At 28.0% G+C, this 12628-nt stretch overlaps 1 protein-coding gene across 2 annotated transcripts in view; it reads left to right on the top strand.

Moving 5' to 3' along the window:
- The window catches only part of LOC142332970 (solute carrier family 25 member 32), a 100366-nt gene that overhangs the window by 33132 nt on the left and 54606 nt on the right, over positions 1-12628 (top strand). For both annotated transcript variants that reach the window (XM_075379823.1, XM_075379749.1), the window contains exon 4: positions 5975-6089. In XM_075379823.1, coding sequence (XP_075235938.1) covers positions 5975-6089 — 115 coding nt within the window. The remainder of the gene's footprint in view (positions 1-5974; positions 6090-12628) is intronic.

The following is a 12628-nucleotide window of genomic DNA, read 5'->3' on the forward strand; positions in this document are numbered from 1 at the left end:
TTGTGTGGAACAGTTTTGACAGACATTTTGGCTATGAAATGAGTTGGCAAAATTTGTTCTAAACCTGTTGAATTTTCAACTAAACCATACCACAAGATTGTACAATCAACAAATAGTATTACTTAGCATTTTCTGACATTTATGAGAGGCAATCTGAAGAATGTCAGGCAAAACTGAGAAAGTGAGCAGACAGTACTTGGATTTTACACCATGATAACGTTTCAGCTTACATTTCACTATTAATTTGTATTATTTAGTCAAAAATAATTCCATACTGATGTTGCAGCCCTCATATTTTTCAGACATGGGATTCTGTAACTTTTTCTTGTCCCCACTGATAAAACATTAAAAGGACAACAATTTGTGACAGTAGATGAAATAAACAAAAAATTGCTGAATGAACTTTAGGTTATACCAAATAATGCTGTTTACAAATTCTATTTATTCTGTACACGCAAAGTTCAGTTTTCTTATATTTAGAGAAACAAATTACTACTTTTGCTTATTCTAAAATTCATTAATGTAAGTTTTACATTTTATTGTCATGATTATCTCATAAGAAATAGAAATCATTAGAAAAGTAGTAGAACACTTATTCTACATCTTTTATTCTTATGTTGAATACAAAAAATTGCTGTCAGTTATAATAAATCATTATTTTTTCAACTGTCAGTGGTTCTGAAAAATGCGTCTCCATTACTACATACATTTAAAAAAAAATTGAAATCATTTAACTTTTTCCTCAGAAATTATTGTTTATGTGTAATTAATGCATGTTTAATTAGATATGTATTTTTATTATGTTAAAATTAGTTAATGTTATTAATAAACTTAAGCACATTGTACCACTTAAATTTAATAATACATAATTCAGTTAAAGAATTTTCTTCATAAAATTCTTTTCCTTTTATTCTGGGCTTAGATGGGATTTGAAATAGGTTTTATGGCCAGATGCCCTTTTTGACATGACCTATTAGAGAAAATGAGTTGAAAATTTCTAGCCTGTGATAAATACTGCGCCGAATTAGGATCCAAACTGGGATCTCAAGATGAAGACCGAAACACTAAAATACAGTGGTCGACATTACTAAAGTTGAAGAATGAGTTTTTGTATTTATTAAAACAGATGAGTGTAAAAAAATTTGTCTCATTCATTCTCTTTTTGTTTTATACCTTACGGTTGAATTCCTATGTACTACCTGGAATATTCTACACCATTTGTACTGTTGTTTAGAACCACACTAAGGTCATGATTTGTAGTATCACTTATTATAAGTGCTATCTCTAGTTGATATTAGTGAATAGCTTAGGTCATGCATTTCTTATGAGAGTTACAAATCACTATTCATCATGCAATCATTGCAGTAACCAGTAAATTTTTCCTTATTTGTTTATTCTTTGCTAAATAATACCATGTGTAAAAATAACAATATTGGGTTTTAATATGTTATAATATCGCTTGGTGAAGTGCGCAGGGTTGGTTTAAGGCTAGAATCAAAAAACAAAAAGTGACAGTTTCAGTGGTACATATGGCCATAAATTGATTTCCTCTCTTTCTACTTACAGTGCTGCTTGGAAAGATGGTGAATTTTGGACAGAAAACCTTCTGTGTTTTATAGTTTGCCAAGTGTGAATTTGTAGCGAGTTTAATGTGCTTCCATAGAAAGTTTTAGTTGTGGTCTTCTAAGTGACAATAACATTTGTTGAAGTCATATTCAGTTTCAAATAACCAGATGTCTGTGTAAAGGAAAGAGTACTGGATGACCAAGGGTCAAAAGAAAGAAAAGGATCTGAAGAAAATGTTGAATGTGTCAGAAAGTCTATCCTGGGTAGTCTTAAAAATTCTGTTAGAAAGCCTAGTTACAAACTAGCTGTGCCAGTGTTGGTAGTGTGGAATTTTTTCAGGAAATGCTTACATGTGCATCCATAGTGTTTACAGCTATTACATGCTTTGAAGCCCACCAACTATGCTGCGCATGGTGACTTCACGGCTGAAATTTTACAGCATGAAGATGATAATTTTCTTGATCATATTGTGTCTAGTGATGAATCAACATTTTTCATCTTAGTGTACATAATATTTGTACCTGGGGGTCAGAAAATCCCCATTAAGTCTTACAATGTGAAAGGACCCCCTGAAATAACATTTTTTCTGTATAATATCCTGACAGCATGTTTGTAGGCCATCCTTTTTCACTGAAGAAGTGTAACAGGAGTAAGCTTTGTTGTATGTGCTGTATACAAGGTTCTTTCCAAAACTACAAAATGGACTGGATATATTTATTTGGCAACAAGATGTGTGCTTTCTTACTGTTATAACTCTGTATGAGATCGGTTAAATGAAGTTTTCCCAGACTGTTTGATTGTTTGGCATGTTAGTTTGATGGTAGAGCTTGTTTGCAAAGGTCACTTGATTTGACCCTTGTGATTTTTTTCCTTTGAGGTTTTATAAAGATCTTGTGTAATTGCCTCTGCAACCTATTGGGTTACCTGAATTGAGGGACAGGATTGAAGCCACTGTCACTTCAATTATTCTAGACATCCTGGTTAAAATATGGGACAAACTCTCCTATTGATTTGATATGTGCCATGCAATGAAAGGTGCCCACTTTGAACTTGTAGGGAAGAACTATAAGAGTTAATTTTATTTGTGATTCTTTACTGTAAGTCAAAAACTATCAAATAGCTTTAACACCCTAATATTCTTTTTTGTACACTATGTAATGATTTTTCTTTATTGAAATTATTATTTCATGGTTATTGTTATTTTGAAATATTTATTTACAATGACGTTGAAGATTTTGATCACAGTGAAAGTATTTTTAATGTTTTAAAAATATTTCTGAATGTACAACTCTTTAATTAAAATAAATAGTAATAAAAATCTGATGTGGACACCACATGACATCCTTTTACGCCTGTTAAATTACATATTTTTTTAAAATGAAAAGTACATAAAATTTTATTAATAACTTCTAATATTTTTTCATGTTTTTTAAATTTTTTTATTGTTATTATTGAATTATTATTTATTGTAATTTTTTTTACAATCAGAGGTTAATAATTATTAACAAATTAATATATTTAAATTTAAAAAAAAAGGAGATGAAATCTGATTTGAACCAATGTGCTTCCCGTTGTAAGATGCAAATATTTCATTAATTAAAATCTTATTTGCCTACAACACTGGAACCAATGAAAATAAGTACCACTTATGGTATATCGTTTTAAAGCTGAAAATGAGGGCTTATTACTGCAGATAACAAATAGTCTAAAATCCAATTTTTTTTAGATTTCAGGCTTTTTTTTTGGACATTTTTGGTCCAGTTGATTGCAATCAAAAGGGGAGGTGCACAACTATATCTTGCAACAGTCCTAAATCCAAAATTTCAACATCCTACGGTTAATCGTTTTTCAGTTATGTGAGATACATATGTACATCGTATGTACAGAAATCACGCTGAAACTAGTCAAAATGGATTCAGGGATGGTCAATATGGATATTTAAATTGAAATCTGAAAACTGAGTTTTTTTGTGATCACAATACTTCCTTTAGTATAAGGAAGTAAAAACCTGAGTGCAGCTTACCTAATATTTTTTCTTTTGGTGTTATCATTAATATAAAAAAAAATTTAATGCATTTTATTAATTTACATTTAATTTGTTTTAAATTGTACTTAATTGATACAGGTTTATGTATTACATATGTGTTGTCAGAAATGTTATACTATCTTCTGTCAAGTTTTTTTTTGTTTACTTTATTAAATTAAAATTATTCTAATGTCATTACATGGTTTACCAGCTTGCCATGTTTGATTTTCTGATCTATAATGTGATTATTATAGTCTTTCTATTGAGAATACTGCAGTAAATGCACTGATGAATATTTCCTACATTTTGTGCATTGAGAAAACTATATTAGTATTTTGATTTGTTTTGACAGTTATTTTACAAGAATTGTCTAAAATATTTTATTGCACAGTGATTAAATAAAAAAAAGGAATGTAAATTATAATTTTCAATTCAAATGAAAAAAGATCATGTTTAGGGAAAGTTGTTAAAATATTTTGTCTGTTGATATTTTTTGTTAAAAATTATCCTTTGTATAAATTAAAAAATTCAAGAGGTTTAAGTATTTGTATCTTTTTGTTAGTGAAGTGATTGGTTGAGCAATTTATGTTTCGTCAATTAGGGCAGATGCCCAGTTATTATATCAAGTAAGGGCATATCAGACACAACTGCAGTTTTAATCATGTGCAATTTTATATCTGATTAAAATAAATTCAGCTTGTTTATTTTTTTTAAATAGCTGTTGCATTATATAACCCTTTACAGATAGAAAAAATCAAATCAAGATAATAGTGCAAATTGAAATACATGAAATTGATTCAGATTTATATGAAATTATAATAAAATGCATTCTTAATAATGTTTACAAAACTTTTAAGATTCAGTAAATATATCTATTTACTGAATCTTAGTGAAGACTATCGTCTTCACTATGAAAAAAATTATGTCACTCTCTTACCTGCAATAGATTTGGAACAATACAATTTTTCATTAAATCCCAAATATATACAGAACAATTATCTCAATTTTGATAAATGAAAAAGTAAAAATGGAGTTTAGAATGCTGTCAAATTATCACAAAAATGGCACTGTTCAATCAGTTATCAGTAATAAAAAATATATGTGTGTATATGCCAAATTTTTCTTGAATTAGTCTGTAAAAAGGTTTTAATTAATATACTATTTAAAAAATTGTTTATTAGTAAATAAAATACAGTTTGATTTTTTTATATTAAATTCATTACAGAAATTTATACATTGTATCCTGCCTTTCTATGAAACTTGTAAAACTATACAGTATAATGTAAATTGTCTGATGTCTTAAGAAAAGTATACCTAATTTTTATAAGTGAAAAACCAAAATAAAATTCACTGTTTTCCAACTATTATTATTATTATTAGTAACCATATACTTATATTTTTCAAAATAATTTAATCACTTATTCAAAATATTAATGCATGAAAAATGACACTAAAATTTTTAACACATTCACTTGGTGTAAGTTAAATTGCTACTTACAGTTAATTAGGGAGTAATTAAAAAATAATTAACTTAATGCTATTTTATAATGGAGTTGTTTGAATAAATTTATTTGTAAATTTTTTCAAAATTTAGTATGTGTATGTGGTAACAGAATCATTCACACTAGTCAAGTAGTTCTATTGTTATAAGCACATTCAATAAAAAACAAACCCATGAGCATTCCGATAATAAATAATATGGAAATATATTTCATATCAGTAATTCAGCTTCTCCGTATTTAAATAATTGTGTCAATGAAACATGTCGCAGAGTAAAAGTTACTGCATGGAAATTCTTGAAAACTAGTTTATAGCTGATATTTGGAAATTTTATTAATTTCAGAAAAAATTCAATAATTTTCCATTTGTTTTATATTCTTGAATGTATGTATAAGTGCAAAATGATGAATAAGTCGTATCAAGTAAATTTAATTTTCACTTATAATATACAAAAATTACTGAAGTAAATTTGTTTAATTTTTGTCTGTGAATGTTTGAAGATTGCTGATTTGTGGAATTGCTGATAGATATTATTAAAACATTTTGTTATGTAACTATTTAGAAACTCAATTTTTAATTATTTTTAAATTTATACTTCTATATTTTAACTCTCTTGTTTGTTCACTAGTCAGTTACTTCTACTGATGCAGTACATGAATAATGTAGAACACCTGTTTTTCTTTTATTTTCAGCCCATTTTCAATGGTATACTAATTATATTTTTTAATAAAAAAAATAAAAGAAAATGCATCATGACTGTGTTTTTGATTGGCCAAATTACTGTGAGAATATGTGTAAACAATTATTTTATTTATTTTTTTACTGTTAAATTTACAAATAACCTTTTTTTTTTGTTAGTAAACAATCTTTTTCTACTTATAGGCTGTGTCTTCAGTATGGAAGAGGTGTTGATCCTGGTAGTCCTAAGCAGTATTCAGGAATGGTAGACGCACTTACAAAAATTTATCGTTCTGAGGGTATTAGAGGATTGTATAAGGTATTGATATATAAATCGTAGAAAAATACTTAATTATACATTGTGTTATTATATTAATCTGCAGAAAATCTTAACTTTAATTGGTTTTTGTATGATAGAATTATGTTAAATCAGTTTATTATGGAAATTAACCCACTTAAAAAAAAAGGACTCGTTAAAAGTGGTTTGGTCTTTAACAATATTTTCTGCCTGCTTATTTAACTGTAGTTCTCATTAAGGTTCCATTATTTTGTTGATTTAGGCTATAATTTTTTTTTACAAGGGCCAGTGGTTAAATTGCTTGCATGTTTTAGTTAGCATTTCATGATGATCTTTACTTACCTGTTGGTTTTTTTTTGTTATGCACATCCAAGTCCCTTTCATACATTTTAACTGTTCTGAAATATTAGTTATTTGGACTTTTTCTTATGCATCCTTAAAAACATTTAACTTTTGTCTAATCTAATGTTAAAGATCCTTCTATATTTCATAAAATTGTCAGTTTTTACTTATTTTTAACATTCTTTAAGTTTAGAAAAAATTCTAATTACAGTGTAGTAGGATAGATTGCTATAGATATTCTGTTTTGGGACTACTGTAGTTTTAGTATATAAAGTACTATAAATTATTTTAAATGTTTTCTAATTTGATTCTCAGTTTTTTGGGTGATTGAGCTCATAATAAATTATTGTTCACAGATATTTTATTACAAATGCTTCCAAGTCTTGGTTACAGAAAATTAGCTTAATTTTATTTGAAATCAGATTAAATACCAGTATATTTTTATCGTTAGTACATTATAATTTGTAAAAATTTTGTCTCATATTATATCCAGTAATTATTAGAAAATCATTTATACTCATGTGTGGATTGAATGTTGTCATAAAATTCATTTCCGATTAAATTTAAAGCAATATTAACAGCAGTAACGGGAAATAATATAATATTTTATATTAGAGTTCGATAAATTTTTGTTTTAATTCTTATTCAGTGTTGTAAATAAAATCACAGAGTGTTTACTTTAAACTGTATGTAAATGAATTATGTGTTGTGTGACTAATATATTGGTAGAAGTACAGTAAACTTAATTTGTTTGAATAATTAAGATCATGTGCGTGGCAAATGATCTTTTCACACATTGTTTTATTTTTCTTCTCTCTCACTATAAATATAACTAGCTTCACCGTAAAATAATGCTGCTAGTTATAATTTATGATTGTCATCACAAGTTGTCTGTTGATAAAAACCTTGTTAAATAGGTAAAAATTCGATGGTTTCATTATTTTGGTATTATTTGTGACTGTAGTTAACCCATAACATTTACGTGCGCGTGTGTGTGTGTGTGTGTGTGTATGTGTATGTGTTCATGTGTGCAAACACACACACACACCAAAAAATTGATGTATACATAGTTTATACAGGATGTTCCACAAATAAACAGAGAAACTTTCAGGGCACTTTCTACTGGTGAAAATAATAAAAAATGTTGATTTAAACATAGGGTCTGGAAATGCTTTGTTTTTGGTTACGGCTAGTGAAAGATTTTGTCTGGATTTCAGCTCTTCTAATAAAAAGAAGCCTTACTGTAATTTTTAGGACCCGAATTAAGAAAAAAAGTTTCTGTTTCTTATGCAATTTGAGCTTGGAAATAGGATAATAAATGACTAATAAACATGGAAGATTTAGTAACAAAACTTGTAGAGAATTTAATCCTGAGAAAATTAATGTAAATACAGCCAATAAAAGGTAAACAAAAGCTTTTAAAAACTGGTATTTTATTGAAGCAAAACATACAAAAAATAGACAGAAAATGATATTATTCTGTTTCTAATGAAAATTATTCTTAAAATTTAGAATTTTGTTATAAGTAATGCTACATTAATCATTAATGTGAAATCTATGTTGGAAACTAGTTTTCACAGAACAATACTGTCTATTCTGTCTGTTTTTAATCTCTTTTGCTTTAATAAAAAACAATTTTTATTTACTTTGTAATGGCGATATTTATATTAATTTTCTCAGAATTAAATTCTCTAAAAGTTTCGTTACTAAATCTTCTGCATGTATAATTCATTTAACAAAGCTATTGTACTACAAACCTAAAAAAAACCTTTTTTTACACTGAATTTGTGTTGTATGTAGGATATCTTAAAAACTACTAAAGTTACAGTTCTGGGACATGTTTTATTCTATTTCCAGCTCAAATTACATAAGAAACCACTAACTTTACTCCTTAATTTGGCTCCCATAAATTACAGTAGCGCTTCTTTTTATTAGAAGAGCTGAAATCTGGGTGAAATCTTTTACATCATAACTTGAAAATAAAGCGATTCCAGACCTATTTGTATACCAAATTTTTTCATTATTTTCACTAGTAGAACACGTCCTGAAAGTTTCTGTTTCTTAGTGGGACATCCTATATATAAATTGGTTATTGTAATTTTAATATTTAGATGAATACATTGTAGGAGGGAAATATTGAACGTCTCAAGTTTTAAATAATTTTATTTAAAAAAAATTAAGTTATACTAAATAAAAAGTTATATATATATATATAAGCTGTATCTTCATGGATCTGATATTTTAAAAATGTAATATAAAAAGAGCTATGAGAATACAATATTAGTCAGTAAAATATGAACAGCTGACCAAATTCCCATGAAGACTTGAAAGAAAAAATTTCTTTTGAAAAGTGTTAATTAAAATCTAGAATCATAAAAATGAACCAGTGGATGATTTCAAACATTAAGTTGAATTTGTTTTAAAATTTTGAAAATAAATAAAAATATATATACAAATGACTTGAATGCATAAATTACCTAAAGAATTAAGAACAGTTTTGTAAAAAAAAAAATCAAAATTGTAACAAAGTTGAATATACAGAGGGGTCCAAAAAAATGTACTCACTGTTTGCTAGTCCATATCTCGTGACAAATTTGACTTGACATAACAATTTTTGGCCCTGAGAGAGTTATGGTATGTGTTCAAAATGACCACCAGCAGCTTCTATGCAACCCCACTAAACTACGGCTGTGTATCTGGTGTAATGGCAGCACATAATGATTTTTTCATGTAGCTCGTTGATTGTTGCTGGTTTTTGTCGATACACATCATTCTTGACGGTCCCCGGTAGGTAGAAGTCCAAAGGTGTCAAATCAGGAGACCAAGAGGGGGTACTCTATATTACCTCTAACCCGCCTACTGTCTGGATAGAGTTTTATTGAGGTACAACCTGACATTTCGATGATAGTGACATTTCGGGGCTCCGTCTTATTGCACGTAAAAATGTTCATCACCATACAGGTTTTTGATGGCAGGCAAAATTTTCCTCTTGTGGACACCTGACTTATAGCCATTCATGTTCGGCTGGGTCTTTCCTTGTGCACATCTTTAACAGTTCCATTAGCTTTGAATTTATCACGAATGTGGGCAATTGTTCGACATATTGGTGGCGGTGTTCCAAACTCTCTGCCACTGCCGTTTTACCTTGTGAATGTTCTCGTACTTCCAGTACCACTTCAGTACAGCCTTGCTGTTAAGACTCAGGGTTATTTAAATGAAGTTATTTAATTTTTAAATGAAGGTTTCTCACTTTTTTCTTACTCATTTTTAAATCTCTCACTTTTTTGTTACTTGTAAGCTCAGGTTGGTATCCCTACCAAATGCTCACTTCTTTTTTACTCTTATTAAATTAATTTTTCTAATGCTCTGTTGTTAGTGAGTCTAATGCCAACCATCAGAGACTCAACATCTATTTAACAGTCATGTATAATTAATTAATTTATAACAATGTTACATATATGAAGTATAAATTTGAATATTATAATAGAAATAATTTGGAATATAGTCTAAACAAGAACTTTTATTTATTTCAATGAATCAGCAATTAATAAAATAATTAGAATAATTTAAACTCAACCGGGGTATTAAACCAAGGCAACAAAATATTCAATATTTTTGGTCCTCTGGGCTGGATATAATCCACAACCTCGGATATAATTTGAAAATTTTGAAGAATCATCATCTTTGGTCTTCCAGCATCGTAGATATAATCTGCAATTTTAAAGAATCATCATTTGGTCTCCAGAACCGTGGATTTAATCTAAAATTTCAAGAATCTTAATACTCAACAAATTACTACAATAAAGGGATTGCAAAAATTAGATTTATATCATCATTTAGATAATATAATATCTTTTTTAATTTATTATTATATTTAATTTACATTGTTTCATCATTTATTCATTTCACATTTAATTTACTTTATTAATATTTCACATTCTTAATTTAATTTAATACTATTATGGAATTGGAGCAATTAATAAGGCAAAGAGGATCAATAAAGGCCTCTATAACGAGAATTTGCACTTTTACTGATAAATTTGATCTCTCACAAGATAATAGAATTGACTTATAAATTAAGTTAATTAAGGAGTCTTCTTAATTTGCAAGACATAATTCAATCAGAACTTGAAATAGAGTTTGATGATAATTTATCTTTGAATCGTGAACAATTCGAGTAAGACTTGTGTATTAAAGAACGCAAATTGCAATATTTAATAAATGATACTAATATTGATAAAAAATCATCTAATAAAGTTTAATTCAAATACAGTATTTAAACAAACACAACTACAACCCATTAATATACCTGTATGTAGAGGTAACGCGTTAAGAATGGAATCACTATTTTATTATATTTATTGATTTAATACATAATAGAGATGATTTAACTAATATTCAGAAATTACACTATCTACATTCTTCTTTGAAGGATGAAACCTTAGCTATCATTAAAGATCCGCCAATAACTAACGAAAATTATTTTATTCCTCTATAATTATTAAAGGTACGATTTGATAACAAATATATAATTGCATTTTACAATGCTGAGCACTTTTTAAGATCAAATTCTATAAAAACAGATTCTGTAGCTATTTTATCAAAATTTATTTATGAAATTTCCTCAAATGTGAATTCGCTTGAAGCAGTGCAACTTCCTGTAAACAAGTGTGAATTTATTGTTGTCCAATTTCTAACATAAAAATTAGATTACAATAATTCAAGATAACAAAATGAAAAGTTGTCAAATGAAAGATTTCCCACCTTTAAAGACTTTATCAAGTTTCTTAATTCGAGAAGACAACTTGTAGAAAATATTAATGCATTCACTTCAAACACACAAGGGAAAACAAAACAAAACCAAAGGACAGCGTTATAACAATCCAACCAAATCTTTTAACAAATGCTTTACCTTAAATTCTAATAAACAATTTAAAGAAATTAATGTTAGTTATTATTCAAAATTTAATTCTGATCAATATTTGTTGTGTAATTGAAATCTTCATTCACCAGAATTTTTTAATTTATTCATTGAGGATCATAAAGCCCTTTTGGGAGATAATAATTGTTGTTCTAATTGTGTATGCAAAGGTCATTCTATTAATGAATGTCGTTCAAAATATTGATGTCAAATTTGTAATAAAAAACAGAATACTCTCATTTATATGGACAAGATTAATGATTATAAACTAGAAGGCAATAAACTTGAAAATAATACCTATTGTTCATTTAATAATCAGTCAAAAGAAGATATACTTTTATCAACAGCCATATGTAACACCAATGACATATATGGTAATCACATTCATGTAGAGACTTATTAGATTCTGATAGCCAAGCAAATTTTTGCACATATAAATTTGCCTGAAAATTAGAACTTAAACTCGTTAAAAATGATCTCCCCATTTCAGGCATTAATATCTCAATCCAGATACATTGTTACACTTACATTACACTTTCGATATAAGAACTTTTCGTTCAAAGTGCAATGTGCTGTTTTGTCTGATATATCAGACAACCTTCCATCAACCACATTTGACATTCCTGATCTTAATCTTCCTTGTAATGTATTTCTAGCAGATCCCAAGTTCAATATAGCAAATAACATTGACATACTGATGGGAGCTCAATTCTATTTGAGTCTTATCTTGCCTGGGAAATTCATTCAAAATTTCATTTATTCAGGAAACTAAATTAGGATATATAGTGGTCGCCTTCCTATTTACATTAAGACAACAATACTATCACATCTTTTCTTACTTGTAAACTCATAAAAATCTCTCAACTATACTCAAGAAGATTTGGAAAATTGAAGAAGTTAATGCTACTGATTACATGCGAAAAACATTTTCAATCCAATACCACTCAAAATAATCAAAGAAAATTTGTCGTGTCGTTACCACGCAAAGATAATGACATTCAACTAGGTCTTCTTTTGTTAATGCTAAAAATAGATTCTTATCATTAGAAAGAAAACTAACTAGTAATGCCAACCTTAAAAAGGAGTACTCCGCTTTCATTCAGGAATATTTAGAATTAGATCACATGTCTTTACTCAATTCTAATGATTTGTTAATTAACAAATCGATTGTGTTATTTACCCCATCATCCAGTATTCAAGCCTTCAAGCCTAACTACTAAAATTCGAGTTATCTTTAACAGTTCAGCTAAAACTACTAATGGTCTTTCCCTTAATGATACTTTATTAGTTGGACCTG

This window comes from Lycorma delicatula, chromosome 1, assembly GCF_047948215.1.
Source record: "Lycorma delicatula isolate Av1 chromosome 1, ASM4794821v1, whole genome shotgun sequence".
Lineage (NCBI taxonomy): Eukaryota > Metazoa > Arthropoda > Insecta > Hemiptera > Fulgoridae > Lycorma > Lycorma delicatula.